This window comes from Pan troglodytes, chromosome 6 (assembly GCF_028858775.2).
Source record: "Pan troglodytes isolate AG18354 chromosome 6, NHGRI_mPanTro3-v2.0_pri, whole genome shotgun sequence".
NCBI classification, from domain to species: domain Eukaryota; kingdom Metazoa; phylum Chordata; class Mammalia; order Primates; family Hominidae; genus Pan; species Pan troglodytes.
This window is the reverse complement of record NC_072404.2, coordinates 165,410,327-165,433,387: the sequence shown is the minus strand read 5'-3', so window position 1 is coordinate 165,433,387 and position 23,061 is coordinate 165,410,327. Positions and strand designations below refer to the sequence as shown.

Genomic DNA, 23,061 nt, shown 5'->3' with positions numbered 1-23,061 from the left:
TCCTGGGGCTGGGAGCACCTTCTCGTTCTCGGATCTCCCCCTGAGCATTCTGCTATTCCAGGGTGAGGCATACAGTAGGAGGTAACAATGTATGATCCAACCTGCATCGAAGACAGCAAGACTCCAGTGCAGGGATCCACAGGCTGCCCTCCAACCAAGCTGACCCAAACCCATCCCAGCCCTGGTCAGTTTTGCCTTTTCTGATGTTCATTCTGGGGAAGCAGGTGAGAACTTGTAGCTTCCAGGCTGACTGGTTCAGGTGTGAAGACGGGAGGAGTCCTCGCCCTGCTGCCTGCCTGGGCCCTGTTCCCTTCAACTGCACTGCTGCATACTCAGAGAACACACAGAAAGATCCTCCACCGACCTCTCACCCTGCCCAGAGCCACAGGCACCAGGAGCAAGGCCCTCATCCTCTTCCTCCCCAGCCCACTGGGCTGAACACTTGGCCAGTTGGGAGGAACCGCTGACTGGGCTTGGTTGGTGGAAGCAGGATTCTTTCTCCCTGGGGCAGACTCAGACCAGACTCAAGCTCCCACCAGCGTCCACAGCAGTCCAGCTTCCCCTGAGACCACACAGTGAAATCAGAGCCCAGGCCAGGAGCAAAGGGCTCCTTTGTGGAAGCCAGCGGCCAGTCAGGCAGAACAAGAAACAAAACCAGAAGAGAAAATCTAGCCCAAGGGACCTCTGCCAATGTCTGGGGAAGGGAAATGAGGCTCCAGAAACCTGACGCACCATTCGTTAGGTCTGGGAGAAGGGAATGACCAGAAAGGGCTCCTCGGAATTCTTTATTCCTGAACAAGGGAAGGAGGCTTGGCCAGGGGGAGGGAGGGGCACTACTTGTACAGTGGCCTTGACTCGGGGCTCAATGTGTGACAGGTAAGGAAAGGGCAGCAGGTGAAGTCCCCAGGGCTGAGGTTCTTAGCCTGGAGTCCAGGGATGGGTTTCATTCAGGGAGTCCAGTGGCTCCTGAAATTGCTTGGGGTTTTTGAGTCTACGTCAGTTATCTGTTTTCCTAGGGAAGGTCCGTAACCTTCATCAGATTTTCCAAGGGCTTCGTGTCTCCAAAGAGCTAAGAAGCACTGCTCAGAAAGGAAAATGAAGCCTGCCGGTTTCATTCACATCTGGAAGAAGGTTTTGCCTCTAGAACCAGGTCTGCCACCAACTTGCTGTGTTAGCTTAGACCAATCACTTCCTGTCTCTGAACTCTAGCCAAGTGGTGGACCAGGCGGGAGCAGAGAAGCCAGCTCTCCACACAGGCATCGTCCTACCACCAGTGGCAGAGAGTGGGGGCCTGTGGCCAGGCAGCCAGGATGAGGTCTGCCCCAGCTGTGATTCCCACCAGGCCTGGAGAGTTTGTCCACCAGAGCTTGGAATCTGCTTCCAATTCCAGGCTCCAACCAGTCACCTCCACTGGTCACCGCAGTGCACCTCTTGAGGCAGGTCTTCTTACTGGATGTGTCCTCATGCCCAGGTGCAGTGCCAGCCAGGCCTCCATGGAACCCCATTCCTGGTCTCCGTGTCCAGATGGGTTCTGCACCTATCGGGTCGTAAGATCCTGCCCACTCTGCAACTGTCGACAGAAACAAAGAGATCAGGATCAGGTGTGGAGCCGTGACATGGCCCTGCCCAGCCACCCCTCTGGGGCTAGGAGGGAGCGATCAGCTGGCCTACCCTGAATCTGTCCTAGGGTTTGAATGAATCCTCTTTGTCCCCTACCAAGCACTGCAAGGATTACGAATCCCATTTACAGATGAGACACCTTGGGTTCAGGGCATTTTGGTGACTGACTCCAGGTGTCCCAAGTCTCTGTTTAATTTCATCTTTGCCACCAATGCTAGTCTACAGCACCTGGGAGTGGTAGGCAGAGGACAGTCTCCGAGGAGCCATAGCCACATAGCACTGAGGACGGGCAGAGGGGGCAGTGGGGAGGGACGAGTCTCCAGCACCCAGCACAGGACTGAATGTGCAGGTCCCCTCGAAGCCCCAGCTCCCTTCCTCCCAAACCACTCCCAGGGATGCCATGTCCCCTTCAAACACCCATACCACCCCTAACACCCCTGCCCCAGCTCCTATCACATGGCCCCAAATCCTCCCTGCTCCATTGTCCACTTTTTAAGCAGTGAAGCTAAAAGGTTCTGGGATTCAGAATCCAAAACAAAGCCCTGGCTTCCACCCATTGTACCCCTAAGTACCAACTGTGGTGCAGGCAAGCTTGGCAAACCTGTTTCCTCATCTGCCAAAAGGCTGAAGAGGCCCATGCCTCAGAGCGCCAGCTTGGAACCAGAGGTCCTGGAGCAGAGTCCTGGCTGCCCCCTTTCTCACTGCCAGACCTTGGCCAGGCCTCTTAGCTGGGGGCCTTATGTTCTCTTGCCCAGATGACCCAAGCCCCTCGAGGCTCCAGCTCTTCCCACATCAGTCTGTCCTCACAGTGCCTCTGATTCTCCTCCTAAAGCATAAGTCTGAGATCACAGCACTCATCTCATTAGAAATCTCAGTGTCCCCACCCCCTGACCACGAAGTCCTTTGTAGGGCAAACCTCCCCTTGGGACACCTGGAGACAGTCACTGAACTATCAGGACCCCCCCCCCCCCTTGAAAACACCCTTCTACACACTTGCTCTTCCTAGAACAATTTTATTTGTCCCCATGACCTGGTTCAAAGCCATCAAACTCTCCTGGGTGACGAAGAGAAACCAGTCACCCTCCTTGGTCTCACCCCAGAGCACTTTGTAGGTTGGCCCCGCGTCACACACCGAGTGTGAGCACCCCGTGACAGGGCCTGCGGTCCTCATGTGTGTCTCTGGGAGAGCCCAGCCCGGCACAGTCAGTGGCACATGGTGTGGCAGAATCAACTAAGGCTCTGTGCACCAGTGACCTCACCCTCTCTCATCCAGTAGCTGCAATATATCCCAGCGAGGAAGAGTCCCTCATCTATATCCCCAACTTACAGATGAGTAAACTGAAACATGAAGTGAAATGACATCTCAAGGACAGCAGAGAGTGTGTACAGGAGCCAGGAGGCCTGGGGGCTGAGGTTGGGCGTGGGGATTGTGGAAAGTGGCCTCTCCAAGTCTCTTTCAACTCTGACATTCTGGGGATGAAGATCCGGTAAGCAGCTCATCACACAGAAACCTACAGCCCGGTACCCAGACCGCCCCACCTGCCATCAAGAATCAACACCACCCACTCCACCCCCACCACTCCCAGCCCTGAGAGGGGCTCTGGCCAGCCCCGCAGGTCTCACCTGCTCTAGGCCGGATGGGCCAGAGAAGGAGAACCATGGCAGGAGCCGGAAGCAGCTGTGCGCAGCCAGCCAGAGGGTCCCGAGGGAGGAACGCGAGCGGGCGGCCGGAGCCTGGCGGCGGCCCACACCTTCAAGAGCCCAAGCCAGCGCTGCCCCTCTCCCGGGATCCCATCTAGAGAGAGAGCTGCGGCCCAGGGCCATCTCCAGGGGTCGGGGACGCACGTGCGGGGCGGGAAGCAGCCGTCGGCAGCAGGCCCCGGGCGCATCATAGCACGCGTCCTAAGTGGGCCGCCTGGCCCTCGGGCCCGTGGCCGTGGCTGCGCTGATGGGTCTTGAGCGAGCCCTCGCGCGCGAAGCTCTTGCCGCAGCGGGGGCAGAAGTAGGGCCGCCGCTCCCCGAAGACGCCGGGGCGGCGCGGGTGCGGCGCGGGCATGCGCGCGTGGGTGCGCTGGTGGTTGAGCAGGAAGCGCGGCTCGCGGAAGCAGCGGCCGCACTGCGCGCACTGGTGCGGCTTCTCGCCGCTGTGGATTCGCTGGTGCGTGAGCAGGTTCTGCTTGAGGCTGAAGCAGCGGCCGCACTCGGGGCAGGGGAAGGGCCGCTCCCCGGTGTGCGTGCGCTGGTGCACCTCGAGGTTGTGCTTGACGCTGAAGGCCTTGCCGCACTCGGGACACACGAAGGCAGCCGCGCGGCCCGCTCCGGCGTGCGCCTTCTGGTGCCGCACCAGGCTGGGCTGCTGCGAGAAGGTCTGGCCGCACAGCGGGCAGCGGTAGGGCTGCTCCTCTGCAGGGTGGTGGATGACCAGGCCTCGCTCGTCCCCCAGACCCTCCTCCCCGTCCCCCGCAGGGGACCCGCCCCCGGAGGACGCCAGCTCGGTCATGGGCACTTCCAGCTGCAATCACCAGTCCCTAGGGAGACAGAAGCGGGGGCGGGGGTGGGGGGTGGAGAGAGAGGGGTCGGGGAACCCGAGGGTTAGCCAACCCCCAGCCTGGCAGGGACACTCACCTCCCACAACCTCCACCTTTCGCCCCGTTTTGTTCAAGCTCAAGTTCCCCTGCTGGGAATTGGTGTTCTTCTTCCTCCACTGCCTTTTAAGCACGGCCTACACTCCTTCCAGTCCCTTCCCAAGGGCACCTTCTCCTAGAAGCCTTCCCTGACCTTTCCACCCCAGGCTTAAACACCGTGTGACACAACCATGTGGCTCTCACTCATCATACTGCACGAGGGTCAGTCATGCCACCTCTGTCCCCCGACTCCCAGCACCCTAAGGACAGAGCTGCCTTCTTTCAACCCCAGCACCTAGCACCATGCCAGCCAGCCACACAAGACACTAGACAGATGGTGATGAGTTTCAGTTAGGATTTTCAGTTACCTTCGTCTAGATATGTCTTATCCCTCCAACCAGATCTCAAGGACAGGGGGAGGTAGGGAAGTGCACCCCAAACTTGGAGAAAAGGGTGGCATTATCAGTGATTTAAAGATATTTTTGTGAAGCTTAAAACAGGAAAAAAAACACAACCCTGTAAACTTGAAAGTGACCTCGGTTAAACATTAAAGGCGGCAGCTCTTTGTTTTCAAAATGAGGCATGTGTTCAAAAGGTTTCCAAGTCACTGAACCAGGGTGTGGGCTCCCAGGGGGACTGGTCTCAGCGTGATTCCTCTTGGTATCCTCACAGCAAAGCCTGGCCCAAGGCTGAGCAGCACCCTCAGTGCCCAGCCAACACCCCCAAACCCAGCTCCCTTCATGCTGCTTCTCCAAAGGATCCTCTTCCCAGGACACTGTGTTCCTCTTAAATTGTTTCCCACTGTCCTCACAACAGCCCTGAGAAAGGGGTGGAGCAGGGTTATTGAGCCCCACTTTAAAGATGGGGAAACTGAGGCTCAGTGAGGTCAACATACTTGCCAAGGTCACAGAGCAAGGTGAGCCTGGACTAGGCCTTAAGTCTCCTGTCTCACTGTTGAAAGCTCTTTTCAATGTACTAGCTGCTCAACAACTAAACACTCCTCAAAACACACACACACCCCCCACTGCCACCATCCCAGCCGTCACAGAGCCATGCATTCCAAAGGGCCACTTCTCCTGTAGATGCACTGTCTACTGCCACCACTCCCACGACCCCCACCAAAACTTGGGCTCCTGCAGGGCCCTAAGGCCTGCCTCATCCATTCTCCCCAACCCCATCAGGGAAGCCGGCTGAATATTCCACTGGACCTCCCCGAAGGCCTCTCTCTTCACTTCCAGCCTCAGTCAACCTATCTGCAGAGTGGGGTCTCAGGGCCACCTCCTCTGTCTTCCGTACCCTCGAGGCCGGGGTGGAACTGACCCTGGGGAAGGAGACAAGTCCTACTTGCAAGAGACCCCACCCACAAGTCTTTTCCACAGGCAGCTGCACTGACATCTGCAAAGACAGATCATCAAAGTCCCCTTGGCCAATCTCAGCCCGGCCCTGTGACTGGGCAGCCTCCTCACTCTCCCCAGCTATACCCCTGACTGAGGCCCCGCCTGCACGCCGAAAGGCCCCCCGTCTCTCCCCCAAGTTCTTTCATCCCATGCCACACTCACAGCCCAGCTGAGCCCCTGCTCCTCCGGTCTCCGGCCGCAGCTCTTTGCTCTACAGTCTGCGCTGCTCAACGCAAATACGGTAACTCTCCCGCAGCGACACCCGCGCCCCTTCTCCCCGCCCCCATAAAGACGGCAAGCGTCCCGCGACGTTGCTCTTATCAAATAGCTGCATTAATCGGGAGAGCTGACCCCACCCCACCCGACCTTACACACAACCTTGCCAACTTCTGCGGCCGGAGCAACCCTGGAGAAATATGGTAAACTCTGCGTCGCAACCCCACCCCCACGAAAATACGTAGGCCTCCACCCTGCTGCCGCAACCCACCCCGCCCGACTGCAAGCCCCAGCTCCCAGAGGGAATGAATGCAGCCCACCCCCCGCGGCCGCAGCGCCCCCCCGCGGAGCCACGCAACCCTGGATAAATACGTAATTAAGTCCCGGCGCTCCCACTCCCGGAAAGGACCTGCGCGGGACCCGGCAAATACGGTAGCACGCCCGCAGTGACCCGCCCCCGAGGGTCCGGCTCTGGCCTCGGTAAATACGGTAACCTCCAGCCGCGGCCCCAGCGCGGCCCCGCGCGGACTCACATGGCGCCGCCTCCCGAGCCTTCCGTCTCCGCTGCAGCGCCGCAGTCGCCGGCGTCGTCGCAGCCGCACAGCAGCCCCGTGAGGCTGGGAGGTCTAACTCTCCGGCAGCCCGGCTGGCGGAAAACGGGGCTGCCAGCGCTGCGCCCGCCCGGGCCGGAGCGGCGACCATGCGGGGGCCGGTTCCGGGGCCTGAACGTCCCACGGAGCGGGCCCTCTCAAGCCCCCCGATCCGCCGACCCAGACATTCCCCCTTTCGGGATTCCCTGAGGCCCGCATTCGGCCGTTATAGCACCATCCCTATTTTCCTAATCCCAAGGCCAGGCCCACAAACCGCCCCCAGCGACAGGAAAGAGGGTCGGACGGAGGCGCCGGCCTTTCCCCGGGTGATATGGGCTGAGCGCCGGAGCCCGGCGGCGGAGCGGCCCTGGGCGAGGGTTTCAGGACTGGAGACAACAGTCAAAGGGGCCGAATCGAGGAGCTGCCCTCGCTGACAGTTTCGCCAAAGTCTGCCTGACTATATGGCCTGGGTTATATCACTAGAGTGACCAGAGGGAAAGGAAGAAGACATCAGGCCCCTGCTGACCCCACCTCCTCAGAACGGAACCCGCAGTCAAGCCAGAGATATCCCATAAAAGAGCAACTTACGACGTCTGGAGTAGCAGCGGGCGTGAGAGGGCAGAACCAAATTACAGCTTCCAGCTGCCATTTAATGATAATGTCCCTTACTCGGACATAACTTTGCCTTTTACAAAGCCCTTTTCCATGTATGATCTCGTGGGAACCTTCCAGTAACCATGTGCACCCTAGCTTGTGTGGGTATTATCCCATTTTATAGACGGGAAAATAAAATTGAAACACAGAGTGGCTTCCTCCAACACTCACAGCTCTAAGTAGCAGAGCACAGATGGGGACACGGCACCGTGACCCAGCACCGTGACCCAGCTTGTGTTCCACTGCACCGCCCTGGGACTGAGACCCTCAGACATAAATACGGTGTGACGACAGGGAAGTAAAAACCTGGGCCCCAGTGAGAACGTGCCTGAGGGTGTACATTTGACAGACAAAAAAACAGAGGCCTGAGAGGAAAAGTTATTTGAAAAGTCACAAGTAGTAGAAGAACATTAAATAGGCTTTTTTCTCTGTGGCCTCTCTGTAGCTGCCAGGTGGAGAAACGCGACTCTCTCTCCAAGGCCCAGGCAGGGATCCTTGCAGCAGACAGTGGATGTGGCGGTTGGGGTGGCGCTGTGCCTGATGGAAGGCATTGAGAGATGCGGGCCTCCCGATATCATGAGGGTCCTCTCTGCAGCTCTGCAGGTGCCCACTGTGCCTTCTGGAGCCTGGGAACTGAAGAATTCCAGGTGGGAGCCCCTAGGCTGTAAAATCAGCCCCTTCCTCCCAACACCAGGCCTGGAGGTCAGGCCTGCCTGCTTTCACAGCTCGCTTGGAGGACCAGTCTGCCCCACCAGGCCCCACCCGTCTGGCTTGTGGCCTCTGGAGAATCCACTCCTACCCCAACCCCCACCCCATCCCTTCACTGCTCCTGGAGACACCTCACTGCTGGATGTGGGACTTTAGGAGTTCCACGTCCCATGGAAATTGGCATTTTAAACAGAGACAACGGGAAGGGAATACTGGGAAGACAAAGAAACTAGTCCATAGGACAGATGTTGAGTTCTCATGCAGTGACACCAGCACCCCAGGTGCTGATGACCAACCCCACCCGTGCCTCCACTTGAAGCACATCAACACTGCCCAGCTTTCCAGCCCCTGCTGTCACCTGCCAGAGCCCCCAGTGTTCATCTCCTCTGCAGACCATGAGAGAAATGGGGACACTTGGTGAACATGTTTTTCAAAAGCAAAATCAATAATATGCCTGAGGATGTCTCCCATATTTTTAGCAGCATTTCTAGGTAAGCTGAACCAAAATAGAAAGGAAAAGAACACGTAGGGGATGGGGGTGGACACAGACACGGGCAGTACCACCTCAAACCTGCCCTGTCTCAGCGGGGAAGCCAAGGCCCAAGGGCTCCCAGAGGCCTCCATTCTCTGCTCTGCCACGGTGGTTTGAGCTCAGGCCCTTCAATTCTCTAGTTTCGTGCACATACACCCCCCTCCCCTGTCTCCCCCAAGGTTCCCCCTCACCCCATTCTTAGGTGCTGCAGCAAGCACGATAGAGTGCCAATATGGAAACACCCTGCAAACACAGCCCTGCTTCATGCTTCCTCATACAGGCAGCGCAGTGGCTGGCACAGGGATCACCACTATTCTGACAGATCCATATGGCAGCTGGACTCTGGACCCTAACAAAGGCCTGGACTGCCCACAACCAAGGCGTCCTGGAGAACAGCAGACCATGGCTCCCGTGTGGGTAGACGTGTTGCTCGTGGCTCCTGTAGACCATGGGTAAATGTGTAGCTCAGGTGAACCCTGTCCCAGACTCTGCACTGTAGTCACCCTGGGGCACAACAGGTGGACAAACAGATCACCCCATGGGCCTCCTCGGGGCAGCTCCAGACCCTGCTCCCCGCATCCTCCAGCTCCTCCTGTGGGGCTGCGTCCCCAGGGCTTCCTCACTCAGCAGGGCAACCACCTCCCCCTTGACAAGCCTCTCCCATCTCCCATCTCCCAGGACTGGACAGCAGTCTGATCCCTCTCTCCAAAGCACCTTATGCTGATCCCAGATTTGGAATTTAGCACACTTTTGTTTTCCCCACCAGGTTATGAACTTCAAAGGGCAGGGACTATTTTAGCGTCTCTTTGTCCCACGTGTCCAGCATACAATAGGTCCTCAGTCAATGTCTGTTGAATGAAGGTGTGCTCCTCTGCAAGCTACATCTGATAGCTCAGGCGGCGCAGAGAGAAAAGATGGCCCCCAAGGGTTTGGAGGAGAAGGAGAGCTGATGCAATGCAAGGAATGAGGAGGTGCAGGCAAAGCTGCTGCCCTGTGAGGGCTGAGTTGCTCTGCAGAGGCCTGGATGGAGATGTGAGGCTCAGTGTGAGGCCTCATCTGCTCCAAAGTTCTCTTTCCTTGGAATTAAAACCCAGGATGTGACCTATGACATCAATTCAAACCCTTAAACTTGCAGCAGGCCTGCTTCACACTGGAGATGGTTAATTCTTTATGTGGGTTAAGCTAAACAAGGGAAAAACCCTTTTTTCCCTTTCCATGGGCACAATTGCTCTGCAAGTAACCACTCAAGTTTATTAAAACAACAATAGCTCCCATTTATTGAGTGCTTGCTGTGTGCCAGGCACTATACTGCATGCTTTACATAAGTTACTTGCCCAAGGACCTATGGTTTAAATGACAAAGCCAGAATTGAACCCCAGAACTATCTGGCTCTCCCGGAGGTGGTGAGCAGAGGGGAGAAGGTGAAGGGAAAAGAAACAATGTTTCTAGCTTCTTATCAATAGGAGTGTCATCCTATCATCCCTGGGGCTGTTATGCCCAGTAGCTACGTGGGGCTATTTAAATGAATTAAAATTGAATAAAGTTCAGTTCCTCAGCCGTACAAGCCACATTTAAATACTCAATAGCCATGTGTGGCTAGTGGCTATAGTCTGGACAGCACAGAAATAGAGCGCTGTCAGCATCACGAAAAGTCCCCTGTTGAACAGCCTGTTTAGGACACCTCCTCCAAATCCAGTCAACCCAAGAGAGGCTGTTCTCTTTTTAGCCTAAGGGATAACTTAAGGGAGTCCATTCATTTCCCTCTCTCACTGCCCCTGCCACGATGCAGGAAGAACAGTGATACGTGAGAACACACTATTTTTGGCCCCAATACTCCTCCTGCTGCCTAAAGGTCAAAGATATTTCTTTACTAAATTCAAACCACTGAAAAATAACAAAAGGTTTCACATCCCCCACTCCCACCCATTTCTCTCTGCCAAGTCCACGAGGGGCCTGCCCTCTCCCTCGGCCTGTGCTATTGCATGGCTGAGCGGCTGCCTCTGGTCACTGCAGTCTACCCTCCGTCAGGCAGCTCCCCGGGACTGGGCAGTGGGACACCAAACCCTCTCAATGAGGCCGACTGCCTTACCGGACGACTTGAAGCTCGTGTCCCTTGCCAAAAAACAACCATTTTCCGAGAACCGACACCATTTTTCTTAGGTCCAGACTTGCTCCTAACAAAGAAATACGAGGATGATGCAGGCAGTTCCAGAAGCCCCAACATCACCAAGCTCACCTGGCTCCCCATGCCAGCCACTGCACTGCCTGTACGAAGCAGCGTGGCTGCGTTTGCAGGATGTTTCCACATCTGTGACCACGTGGCCACAGATCCCCACTGCAGACCTGCACTTACCTGGCCTTGGAAAGAATACAAAGGTCTGCACTTACCTGGCCATAGACCCGATCTAAATCCTTTAAAGTCTTGATTTATTTACTCATGGCTGTTTTCTGTTCCCTTGGCAACCACCTTAATCTCAGCATGCTCCAGAGTATTTTGGATTGTAACCCACTAGGATAACAAATCTGACCATCTTGTCTTGGACTTAATGACAATGCCTCTTCCTAAATATCCTCTGACCCAGGTTTATCATTTTAAAATGAAAGAGAATGAGAAGTGAGAAGGACAGTACCACCCCATCCTTGCAGAAGGCTGCAATGTGACAGTAGAAGCAGCTTGGGCTAACACGAGGCCTGGGATCTGCTGTCAATTTGCAGCAGGACCTGGTGGACAGGTCACACTATCCCCACCCCCACCCTCCTTTCCCATGTGTTACTGCCCTGCCTGACTCATGGCAAGATTAAATGAGATAATGAATTAGAAAGCCTTGCTAAGAGAACTGGGGCTGGGAACCATTTTTTAAAGAGTTGAACACATAGATGGTCCCAAGCCCTGTGTGTATCAAAATGATTTTCCATAAAGGTCCTTGAGCTCTTCAAGGGTAGGGGCTGTGTCTCGGGCAGCATCTGAGCATGATGCCTGGCACACAGCAGGCTTCTTTAGTGAACGAATGTCGTGCAGTCCCAGCCTGGTCAGTGAGTCATACACCTCAGTCACTCTTTGCCTGAGGGATTTGACCCTGCCCCCTTTGTGACCCAAAACACCCATTTGTGGGAGGCCCAGTCACCTGGGGTCAGCGAGCAGGCATTCTCATGAATTGGTGCTGGAGAAAAAAGCTGCAATTAGGCCTCATTTTTAACCCCAAGTCCTACCAGCACAGCTATTTGACTGATTTGATCATTAAACAGGCCACTTATGGAAAATAACATGTTCTGTCGTAAAGATGCTCCTGCAGGACTGATCTCGTCAGCATCTGCTGACACTGCATCCTCTGGCACCTGAGTCACAGGGACCTAGTGTTTCCACAGATCTGTCCTTGCGGGCAGTGTTTCTCTAACCCAGGAATGAAAGACGGGACTCAGTGAGGCCTGAAGTGGGTGGGCTTGCTCAACTTGATTTCAGAATTTGGCAAGTGGCAAAGAGAAAAAAGCAAAGGACTCCTGAGCCTCCCCCCCGCCCCTAGTTAAAGCAGGGTTTGATGAGCTGCAAGGCAGTCAAGCACTCCCTGGGGCGGTGCAGGATGGAAGGGGAGTTCCAGGAGAGGGGCAGGTCATTAGAGTCAGGGCAGCCCCTAGGGCTGGTGTCGGGTGGAGGGTGCCCAGGAAAACCCTCCTGGTTTGGTTTCCCGTGGTCCTAAGCGCTGAATGCTCAAGTAGGTGGTAGCAACCCCGGCGTACGACACCCCGTGTGATTTCACACTGCATGGTTTGTGATCAAAGAACGGGACGGAGATGCAGCAGCCCTGGCTGAGTGCTAACCATCATCGGCACTGTTACCCTAGTAAGCCATAACAGTCAGGGCGGCCCTCCGGGTCCACCCATCACCTTCGTATGTCCTTCCATAGATCTACAACTGGAGTATTTTCCAGATACAGAGGATTAAAGAACAGTGACCAGAAGCTAGGCTGAACCGTGGCAGCTCCCATAAGGTAACACTTCTCTGCATACAGAGAAGGATCTGGGCTGTGAGATGGGGGCAAGTGCACTTCTTCCTTCTCTAGAGCCATGTTGGGGTCCTTTCTTCCTACCTCCCAGCTACCCAACCCTGGCACCCCAAACCCATCACCACCATCTCCAATTCCCTCCTCTCCTCTGGGAAGACACCATCTGAGGTCACAGCCTGGGCTGGAGTCCTGGGCTCTTCTGTCAGCACCAGGGACTCAGCCAACCCTGCTTTGGAAGGGTGTGAGGGGTGACCTCTTGGGGGCAGGAGGCCGAGGAGGGTATGTGGGAAGACACTAAACTGACTTGGAGAAGGGAAGAGAGAAAACACCCCTGGCAAGAACTGGGTGTGGGGAGTGCTGTGCTCCTAGCCTGGGGCAAATGGATCTCTGGGCACACACAGACCCGGGCTTCAGCAAGGGTGGTTCAGAAAGGAAAGTGAGACCACGTGGAATATTCCATCCATTTTCTCTTCTGCAACACCAGACTGATAAGGATCCAAGCCAGTCAAGACAGCCAGCCCACTTCAGACATGCCCCAGACAGGAACAGAAGCAGCGTGTTTGGCTCTCTCCTGCATAGCTACCTCCTCAGGCAGCCAAGCCTCAGCAGAGCCCACCCCGCTCATGCCTGCCTGACCATCACACACATACCAGTTCTAGAGTCGGGCCCAACCACACACACACCTTGGGCAGGGGGCTGGCAGGGATGGAGAAGGACATCAAACCATTCACTCCTTCCAAAAATATTTATTGGATGTCTACGACGTGCCAGCACTGGCCCTGGTGCTGGGAATATGCTTGGCTCTCCCTCGCCACAGCCTCTGGCTTCCATCCTTGGTATCGCCGAGTCTTGGCAACTCTCCCACAGGGGCAGCCCCCGGCCATCCTGAAGCGTGGGCAGGACCGGCTGGTGCCACAGCTGACCAGTCCAGACCTAAGCCACTTCACACCAGAGACTCTCCCAGCGTCCCCAACAGACCCCTCACTCGGTGCTTGAAGCCTGGGGTCCAACCTCTGAAGAGGGTGGTCACATCCCGGCCCGCGGTGAGGAACTCGGATCTTCCCTCCTCCCTCAACCCACGCTGGGACCTTTCCCAGCACCCTTTGGGACGCTTCTAGAACTGTTCTCAGCCCTTCAGAGCCTTAAGGAATCCACCGGTCCCGCTCTAAGGGGTTCTAAGAGCCAGCAATCCTGGCCACCCCCACTCCCCACACACACCCCGCAAACATCCCCCGCACCACCACGGGTCCGCTGAGGTCCAGTCCACTAGCGCGCCTCCTCCTTGGGGCTGCACGCAGGGGCCGCGCGGTGCACGCGCTGGTGCTTGAGCAGGTGCTGCTTCTGGCTGAAGCCGCGGCCGCAGGCGGGACACAGGTAGGGCCGCTCGCCTGTGTGGTTGCGCCGGTGCCGCGTCAGGTTGGGCTTCTGGCTGAAGCGGCGGCCGCACTCGGGGCACGGGTAGGGCCGCTCACCCGTGTGGATGCGCTGGTGGATGGTGAGCGCCGACCACCACGAGAAGCTCTTGCCGCACTCGTTGCAGATGAACTGGCGCGGCTCGCCAGGCCCAGCGAGGCCCGCTTGTCCCCGGCCCCACAGCGCGTCCCGGGCCGCCGGGGACCGTTGGGAGCTCCGCGGCCTCGCGGCCAAGCCCGGGATGGCCTCGGCCTGAGGCTGGTCGCCCGGTTCCCCGGCCGGAACGGCGGGCTCAGCGACAGCGTGGGCGCGCTGGTGGGCGCGCAGCGCGGCGCGGCTGCGGCAGCTCTTACCGCAGCTGGGGCAGGGCGCAGCCTGGGCGCCGGGCAGGTGCGTGCGCAGGTGCTTGAGCAGGTGCTGCTTCTGGCGGAAGCCGCGGCCACAGTGCGGGCAGGGGTGCGGGCGCTCGCCTGTGTGGTTGCGCAGGTGCCGCGTCAAGTTGGGCTTCTGGCTGAAGCGGCGGCCGCACTCGGGGCACGCATAGGGGCGCTCGCCAGTGTGGATGCGCTGGTGGATGTTCAGCGACGACCACCAGGTGAAGCTCTTGCCACACTCGTTGCAGATGAACTGGCGCGGCTCGCCCGGCCCCTCGGGGCCGGAGACCGCGGTCCGGGCCCCGGGCTGGCCCCACCAGCCCTGGCAGAGCCCCAGCCAGGCCCACTCGGGGCGCCCCCGCGGCGGCCCCGGCTGCAGGCGACAGGCCCGGCGCGCCGCCGCGTCCCGAATCAGCTCGTGCAGGCCGGCGCGGGAGCCCTGGCGGTCCCGGGCGTGCGCGCGCTGGTGGATGCGGAGGCCCACCTGGTGACGGAAGCAGCGCTCGCACTCGGGGCACGAGTGGGTGGCGGGCCGGGAGTGGGTCTTCTGGTGCTTGAGCAGGTGCTGCTTCTGGCTGAAGCGCCGCGCGCACTCGGGGCAGCAGAAGGGTCGCTCGCCCGTGTGGTGCCGCTGGTGGCGCGCCAGGTTCGGCTTCTGGCTGAAGCTCTTGCCGCACTTGCCGCAGAGGTACGGCTTCTCCCCGGTGTGGGTGCGCTGGTGGATCTTCAGGGACGACCACCAGCTGAACCTCTTCCCGCAGTCCAGGCATACAAAGTGACCCTCGCCGGAGGAAAGCGAGGGGCTCAGGGGGCCGGAGGCTGACCCGGGAGCCCGGCCTGCCAGCCCCGCATCCTGCTCAGTGGGAGGGGCCCACCTTGGACTCCCAGACTCCTCCTGTCCCCCCAGGGCTCGAGGCCGCCCCATGGTCTGGCGTGGCGGGAGGCCCCGGTGCTGCTGAAAGATGTTCTCCTTGTCCTTCTCCACAAGCATGGCCTGCGGCGCCAGCGTCTGCAGCAGCCGCTCCGGCTTCTCCTGCTTGACCTTCATCACCAGCCCAGCTCCTGCCAGAGGCAAGCGGGAGAGAGGAGGGAGAGAGGTCACTGCTGCTCCGCTGGGTGGGATGGAGGGAAGGAGCAAGAGAGAGGGAAGGGGTGCAGGAGGGCAGAGAAGGGCTGAAAAGAGGGCACGAGAAAAGGCAGAAGGGAAAGATTTTTAAACGAACCTAAGAAAACAGGGGCAAGAGAAGAAAAAAGAGTAGGGAAGGCAGAAAGGACAACAAGGGCAGGTTAAGATATAGAAAGGAGTGAAGGAGAAAAATACAAGAAAGGAACCGTAAGTGAATCACTCGGGTGCCCAGGCCACAGGATCCCCGAGGCACCGGCTGTTCTGCCTTCTCCACCCTGAGGCCGAGGAGATGCAAAGAAGGTTAAAGAAACCGATCCAGTGAAATCTGCTGACCCAGGGGGCAAGGAGAAAGTGGCCAAGCTGCAAAACATACCATTCTTTTTCTAAGAGGATCGACGTGCTGGAAGCTTTCTAAGCAAAGGCATGCTCAGTCCCTCAGTGGTCAGGGAGACCAACCCCTGGGTCACTGCAGCACCGTCTATACTGTCGGGGCCCCTGCTCCAAGGCAGAAGCCATGGTGGGGGAGCACTTCACCTGCTGGGACCTTGGCTGTCTGGCAACTCATCTTCCTTCAACAAAACCAAGAACAAGAAAGTAGGCCAGAAAGACCTCAGCACCCAAAAGAGGTGTCGCCTTGCCTTTGTGTTAAATCCAATCCACTTTACTCATGGGGGTCCCACACCCACTGCTCCCAGCCCACACTTGGGCCGTGCACAAGTCTACAGAGGCACTTTGTCTTCCCAACTCACAGAATAAGAAGCCATAAAGAAACCATCTGCCACAGACACTAAAGAATGCATACTGTGTGATTCCATTTATGTGAAGAGGAGAAACTGGCAAAATGAACCCACGAGTTAGAAGTCAGGATAATGCCCTATTACAGAGGGCACTGTGGGTGGAAGGCAGCATGGGCTCTGAGGTTCTGGCAATGTTCTCCATTGATGTGGGTGCTAGTTACAGGGGAATGTTTGCTTTATAAGAATTTATAGAGCTTGTGATCTATGCACCTTTCCAAAAAGGTTTACATGTAATTAAAAGTAGGTGGAATAAAACAGCTGTGAACAAAGGAAAGAGAAAAATCTTTAAACAGACGTCAACGTTACAAACACAACAAAATAAACCCAAAGGAAGTAGAAGAACGGCATTAATAAAGATAAAAACAGATTATAGATAAGGGACATGTAGCCGCAAAAAGGATTCTGAAAATCCCCAAATAGGGACTTTATATAAATAAATTTGAAAATCTATATGAAATAGAAGATTTTGCAAAAAAATGTAAACTAAAACTGACCCAAGAGTAGGTAGAAAATCTGACTACATAAACAACTAAAAGAGACTGAGAAGAACATCTCAGTGTACCTCAAAAATGGGTAACAGGCTCTGTAACTATATAAACAGGTGCTGCTAAAGCCTCAAGGGAAGGACTTTTTCCACCTTATATGAACTATTACAGTAAATAGGAGCAAAGGGAAAGAAAAGTCTACAAGGTTAGCATAACTCCAGTATCAAGACAAGAATGGAAGTGGGCAAAAGGTTTATCATTCTTTGAACATAGACACAAACATTAGCAAAGCAACTTCAGTGGTATCAAAATAATAACATACCCTAACCTTGCTGAGATTTTCCCCAGGAAAGCAAAGATGGCCCAATATAATTTATAACATTACCTTATTAAAAGTGAAAAAACTCCCAATAGATGTGAAAAAGTCATATGATAAAATTCAACATTATTTCTGGAGGGAAGGATCAAAGGAGGGAGAAGGTAGGGAAAGAGGAAGAGGGGAGGGAGGGAGGGAGGGAGAGAGAGAGAGAGAGAGAAGAAAGCTCCTAGCAAACTAAGAATAGAGGAAACTAAGTTGACAAAGAATGTACTCTAGAAATTACAGCGAACATTATAACCAAAGGCAAAAGATTAGAAGCCCATTACAGGTAGAAACAAAATGCGATGCTCACCATCCCTGAAATCAGCCGGCTGTCCTTGAGGAACTAGCCAAGGCAGAGGGGAAAACAAAGAGAAACGCATCAACATTGGAAAGGAGAGGAAGCTGCCATTTGTTTATGATTATTAACAACCTGGAATGTGCAAGGGAATCCACTGAGAAATAGAAATAAGAGTTCAGCAAGATTGCCCAGTACAAAAACATATAAAAATCACTTTTTAAAAAATGGCAATACAAGTAACTAGGAATATACCTAATAAACATGCAAAACATATACAAAGAAAACTATTAAACTTTACTAAAGAGATAAAGAAAACTAAAGAAAAGGAGCAATGTATATCATATTCTTAGATGAGAAGCCAAAGATGTTCTTCACTCTGAAATAATGTTTAAATTCAGTGTAATCCTATTTAAGTGAATTGTAAAATTTATCATCTATACAAATTGCCCAGAAAATCCTAAAAATGAACAAAGAAGAATTTGGCTTATACGACATTAAAAGCAAAAATGCTACCACTGTACACATATGAATGGCTAGAATTGGCCGGGCAGAGTGGCTCATGCCAGTAATCCCAGCACTTTGGGAGGCTAAGGCAGGAGAATTGCTTAAGTGCAGGAGTTGAAGACCAGCCTAGGCAACATAGCAACAGCTGTCTGTATAAAAAATTTATTAAATTAGCTGGGTGTGGTGGTGCACACCTGTAGTTCCAGCCACTCTGGATGCTGAGGTGGGAGGACTGCTTGAGCCCAGGAGGCTGAGGCTGCAGTGAGCCCTGATCATGCCACTGGGAGAGAGTGGGAGAGAGTGGGAGAGAGAGGGAGAGGGAGAGAGGGAGAGAGAGGGAGAGAGAGAGGGAGAGGGAGAGGGAGAGAGGGAGAGAGAGGGAGAGAGAGGGAGAGAGAGAGAGAGAGAGGGAGAGAGAGGGAGAGAGAGAGAGGGGGAGAGAGAGAGAGAGAGAGAGAGAGAGGGAGAGAGAGAGAGAGAGATCCATTTGGAAAAAAAGAAAATAAAACCCAATTCTTGACTGACACAGTTGTTATTGTTATTGGCATGGCTCTTCCATGGTGGGCCTGGTGACTTAAGGCTGCAAGTCAGATTCCCTACCACAAAACAATAAAAGTAAAAGTAAAAATGCTAAATATAATCATTACAATAATGTACAGTACACATAATAGACAAATAGGCCAATGGAACAGAATTGCTTGATACATGATACAAGAGATATTCCAAGTCCATGGAAAAAGGCTATTCATCGACTTAGAACCAACTCTCTCTTTGGGGAAAATATTTAAGTTAGATTCATAGTGAAGATTGTTTATAAAAATCAGTTCCAGATGGACTTAAGTGCCAGCTTAAAAAAAGGAAATGGAAGTATTAGAAGAATTAGGAGAATTTGCTTAGAATCCAGAGGTAATTAAAAGCCTTCTTAAACAGGATACAAAAGATAAAAACTAAATTTAAAACATCTGTATGACAAAAGATACTATAAACATAAGTCCAATAGAAATGGGAATTTCCGCCAGGTGCAGTGGTTCACGTCAGTAATCCCAACAATTTGGGAGGCCGAGGCGGGAGGATCACCTGAGGTCAGGAGTTCAAGACCAGCCTGGCCAACATGGTGAAACCCCGTCTCCACTAAAAATACAAAACAATTAGCCGGGTGTGGTAGCATGTGCCTGCAATCCCAGCTACTCAGGAGGCTGAGGCAGGAAAATCACCTGAACCAGGGAGGCAGAGGTTGCAGTGAGCTGATATCACACCACTGCACTCCAGCCTGGGCAAAAAACGAAAAAACTCTATCTCAAAAAAAAAAAAAAAAAAGAAAGAAAGGAAAAAGAAATGGGAATTTAGAGCAGCATTTTCCCACAGAACTTTCTGCAACAGCAAAAACAGTTTACATCTGAGCTCTTGAAACACATGTGGTTACTGAGCACTTGAAATGTGACTAGTGCAACTAAGAAATGACATTTTTAATTGTATTTAAATTAATTAATTAATTTTTATTTATTTATTTATTTTTGAGACAGAGTCTCCCTCAGTCACCCAGGCTGGAATGCAATGGCGCGATCTTGGCTCACTGCAGCCTCTACCTCTGGAGTTCAAGTGATTCTCCTGCCTCAGCCTCCCAAGTAGCTGTGATTACAGGCGCCCACCACCACACCCAGCTAAGTTTTGTATTTTTAGTAGAGATGGGGTTTCACCATGTTGGCCAGGCGGGTCTCAAACTCCTGACCTCAGGTGATCCACCGAACTGGGCCTCCCAAAGTGCTGGGATTACAGGCGTGAGCCACCGCGCCTGGCCATACTTAAGTTAATTTAAACCTAAACTTAAACTAGAAGAGTCCTATGTGGCTAGGCCACGTGCTGGACAGTGCAAGTCCAGGAAAAAATATGTGCAGATATAGAATAGACAAACGCTTAGTATCCAGACTATAAAACAGACTCCTATACATGATAAAAAGAGGTTCAACCCCACTAGTCATCAACAAAATGCAAACTAAAAGTGTAGCATCTTTCAACCCCTCATACCAACAAAAATTTAAAAAATCAATAATACCTCTACTTTACAATATGCGTGGACACTACACAGGAGAACAAGTATACACATGGGTATTCTGAGAGCATAAACTGAGGCAGAATTTGTGGAGGACGATCTGACAGTGTTTATTAAAATTAGAAGTGTGGAGAGCCTTCTGGCCCTTTCCAGCCAGCAATTCCATCCCACGTGTTCACCTAAGAAATACTGACATACGAGTGTAAAGAGGAATGTCCAGGAATATTCACTGAAGTGTTCTTTGTAATCAGCAAACAATGGAAAATAACTTAATTATCCTAAAAAATAGTTCCCTTCATAATATGGAATACTATGCATCAAGTAAAAAGAATGGAAAAGAACTATGTATGCCAATATGAAAAGATTCTCAAAACATTTTAAGAGAAAACAAAAAACAAGTTGAAAAACCATATGAATCATCTGATTGAATTCATAAAAAATTAAACCATATGTCTCTATGTATACACACAGGCATGATCCAGGATGAGTCACACCAATCTGAGACCGGTGGCTGTGCTGTGTCCATCAGGTGGCTGATGGCTGGTTCCCCCTCAGCCCTCTCCAGCCAGAAAGATGACTGTGGGCCAGAGAGCCCCAGGATGCCAGGACAGTGCTGTCACATCCACCTGCCGAAGGGCCCCTGGCGGACGCAAATGACTGGGTTGGGCGAGGTGCTAAGTCCAGCACGCATCCCTGGAGGCCCTGGAGCTGAGGTGGAGTGTGCTGGGGCTCCAGCAGCCCCAGGCACACTCCCAAGGGTTCAGGTATCCATATGAAGAGCGCAGGCCACTGGCCTGCCCGTGGAGAGTCCCGAAATAATGGCACCGCTCCTCAGTCATCATGAAAAGGATCATGTTTTAGGTTTTAATGGTTCAGATAAAATTAGAAGGTGCAAAGCACAGATTATTGCTCGATGAGTACAGTTTCCCAGGTGATGAAAATGTTGTGGAAATAGATGGCAGTGATGGCTACACAACACTGAATGTACTGATGCCACTGAACCGTACACTTAAAAAGGGTTACAATGGTAATTGTTGCGTATATTTTGCCATAATAAAACACACACACACACACACACACACACACAAATAAAAATTAAAAGTTGCTTAAAAGAGGTAAGCTGTCAATTGTCTGAAAAACGGGGTCCTCCAGATGAGTGGTTCCCTCAGTCTGGCCAGAGGCCAGTCCCCACGTGCCTCCGTGTCTCCAGGAGTCTAGGCTAGTGTTTTTCAAACTCTTCTCTAAAACCACAGGGTTCCCCAGAAGCTGCCGTAGAGAGGAGAGAGGGCCCCAACAGACCACAGCTCACATCAACCAGAGCAACCTCACAGTGACTCAGGATCCCAGGTATGAGTCTATCTGGGGAAAGGGCCTTCTATAACACGCTGGGCACATGTGCTCTGAGTTCCACTGGAATTTCCAAAACACACATGCAGCTAGGGTGCTCCTGCCACCACCTGGCTCCTTGGACAGGCGCGCAGCTGCATGGCTAGGCTCCCTGAGGGTCTGTGTCCACACACCACGCTGCCATGTTTTGCACTTGCGGCCACGTTTCTCTTTTACCCCGCTGCCTGATTTTTGTCTGTCTTGGGTCTCCTGACATGATATTCCTGGGAGGGGAGGCGGCTCTTCCCACAGAGGCAATGAGGCAGGGGCCCTGGGGTCTATGGGGCAATTCCCCTGGGAGGGGAGAGGGAGGTAAAGAAACCCGAGTCACACTGTGCCAAAGGGCAGGGTTCCCAAGGGTAGCCGGTGTGCTCTGGACTCAACCCTGCCAAGGGGCCTAGAGCCCTTCTGCAGCTGGGCCACACGCCACATGCGACAGGGCACTCCAGGAAGGGCTGCAAGTGCTACACACAGACGCCAGGGGCTGCTCCACTCCAGGTGCAGGGACGCTGGGCAGGGGCTCCAGCCAAAAGCACATGACTGTGTGGGCAAACTTTCCACTGGCAGCATGTATTTCATCACAACCAGCTCTAAGCGGCTTAGCCAATAACGACCCTGAACTTTGAGTGACCCCCAGGAAGCGTTAATGGACTGAACTGAAGACAATGTCCTGACTGATGAGCCACAGGTTTGTTCCAATCGTCCTACCTAGAGTGCCAGTTTTCCGTGTCTAATTAGTATAACCCCACAAACTCCCTGTTCTAGCACGTAAATAACACCTCAATTTCTACAAGGCATGGGTGCACATGTGTCCCCTTGCTGGGCAAGTTAATGGACCAGGCTTTGCCATTTTTTGAGCTCCCACAGCCTCTGTCATTGTTCCATTCTTTGACATGGCTGTCTAAGTCCTGGTCCCCACCCTGAAATTCTGCATCAGTGGGATGTACTAGCTACTGGCTGAGGGAACTGGCTCGCGCCTGGCTTTAGAAAAGATAAGGGCACGTGACCTCAGCAGAGGAGACCCCGGCTCCCCTGCCTCCTCTCTCTTCTCTCTTACCTGTGCCGTTGCCAGCCAGGCCACTCTCCATCCCTGGAGGCCTCCCAGCATCAGCGCCGGCTGTGTCCCTTTCCTGCCATCTGTCAGAAAGAGAAGCAGAAGAAAGAGAATGGGCCTGTGGGACAAGGACAAAACTCAGGGTCCCCAGCCCCCCTCCCATCCCATAAAGCACTCTCTTTTCCAAAGAGCTTTTCTATCCATAGCCACATTCGACATGGGCAGGGGTTCCTTCATTGTAAGCATACCTGCTGAGAAGGTAAAACAGCCATAATTCCCATTTTACAAAAGAGGAAACTGAGACCACGAAGGACCCCTGATGTGCCCAGAGTCATGGAGGTGATGAATGGCAGAGCTGGACAAAAACCCAGGTCTTCTAACTCCCACACCAGAGCCCACACCCTCAACATTCGCAGGGCAGCATGTGATAGACACCACACCTGAGAAGCAGGAGCCTGGAGTAAGGTTAGAGACATGTCTGCGACTGGCCATGAGGAATGCACCTGGAAGGCAGAATGGCCCTACACATTGCCTCCGTCACCCGCCCCCTCTTTCAAAGTCCCCATCCATGTTCTAGCACAAATCCCTCTGGGGAGCTTCGGGGCCAGCCATCTCCATACAAGAACACACACGGTCAATTGGGCATTGCTGAGCCCATGCCCAGTTCACTGATGTAGGATTCATCTTTTTTTTTTTGAGATGGAGTCTCGCTCTGTTGCCCAGGCTGGAGTGCAGTGGCGGGATCTCAGTTCACTGCAAGCTCCGCCTCCCACGTTCACGCCATTCTGCCTCAGCCTCCTGAGTAACTGGGACTACAGGAACCCGCCACCACGCCCGGCTATTTTTTTTGTATTTTTAGTAGAGACGGGGT

The 23,061-nt window shown here is 53.8% G+C and overlaps 2 protein-coding genes across 14 annotated transcripts; both read right to left on the bottom strand.

Moving 5' to 3' along the window:
- Nucleotides 1-772: 772 nt before the first annotated feature.
- Nucleotides 773-22,267, bottom strand: LOC100612560 (zinc finger and SCAN domain-containing protein 2). Of its 13 annotated transcripts, none has more exons than XM_063815807.1 (5): nt 6,391-6,526; nt 3,244-4,148; nt 2,948-3,090; nt 1,672-1,722; nt 773-1,570 (listed from the first exon to the last, which is right to left on the bottom strand). In XM_063815807.1, exon 2 carries the CDS (start codon nt 4,118-4,120, stop codon nt 3,509-3,511), a length of 612 nt encoding a protein of 203 aa, XP_063671877.1. In that variant the 5' UTR covers nt 4,121-4,148; nt 6,391-6,526; the 3' UTR covers nt 773-1,570; nt 1,672-1,722; nt 2,948-3,090; nt 3,244-3,508. The 13 variants fall into 13 exon arrangements, with proteins under 13 accessions (XP_063671877.1, XP_063671875.1, XP_063671873.1 ...); XM_063815805.1 differs by lacking the exon at nt 6,391-6,526 and adding an exon at nt 6,267-6,355; XM_063815803.1 differs by lacking the exon at nt 6,391-6,526 and adding an exon at nt 4,613-4,730.
- Nucleotides 13,073-22,270, bottom strand: ZNF775 (zinc finger protein 775). Its single transcript, XM_003318895.5, has 2 exons — nt 22,194-22,270; nt 13,073-15,191 (listed from the first exon to the last, which is right to left on the bottom strand). Exons 1-2 carry the CDS (start codon nt 22,222-22,224, stop codon nt 13,609-13,611), a joined length of 1,614 nt encoding a protein of 537 aa, XP_003318943.1. The 5' UTR covers nt 22,225-22,270; the 3' UTR covers nt 13,073-13,608.
- Between the last annotated feature and the right edge of the window lie 791 nt (nt 22,271-23,061).

What these genes read in the sequence shown, in the direction of transcription:
- LOC100612560 (XM_054655297.2), bottom strand. Translation starts at nt 4,120, where the DNA reads ATGACCGAGCTGGCGTCCTCCGGGGGCGGGTCCCCTGCGGGGGACGGG.
- ZNF775 (XM_003318895.5), bottom strand. Translation starts at nt 22,224, where the DNA reads ATGGAGAGTGGCCTGGCTGGCAACGGCACAG. An exon ending in CCTGGCTGGCAACGGCACAG is followed by an intron (nt 15,192 to 22,193) that starts GTAAGAGAGAAG and finishes TGCCTCTGGCAG; the next exon opens with GAGCTGGGCTGGTGATGAAG.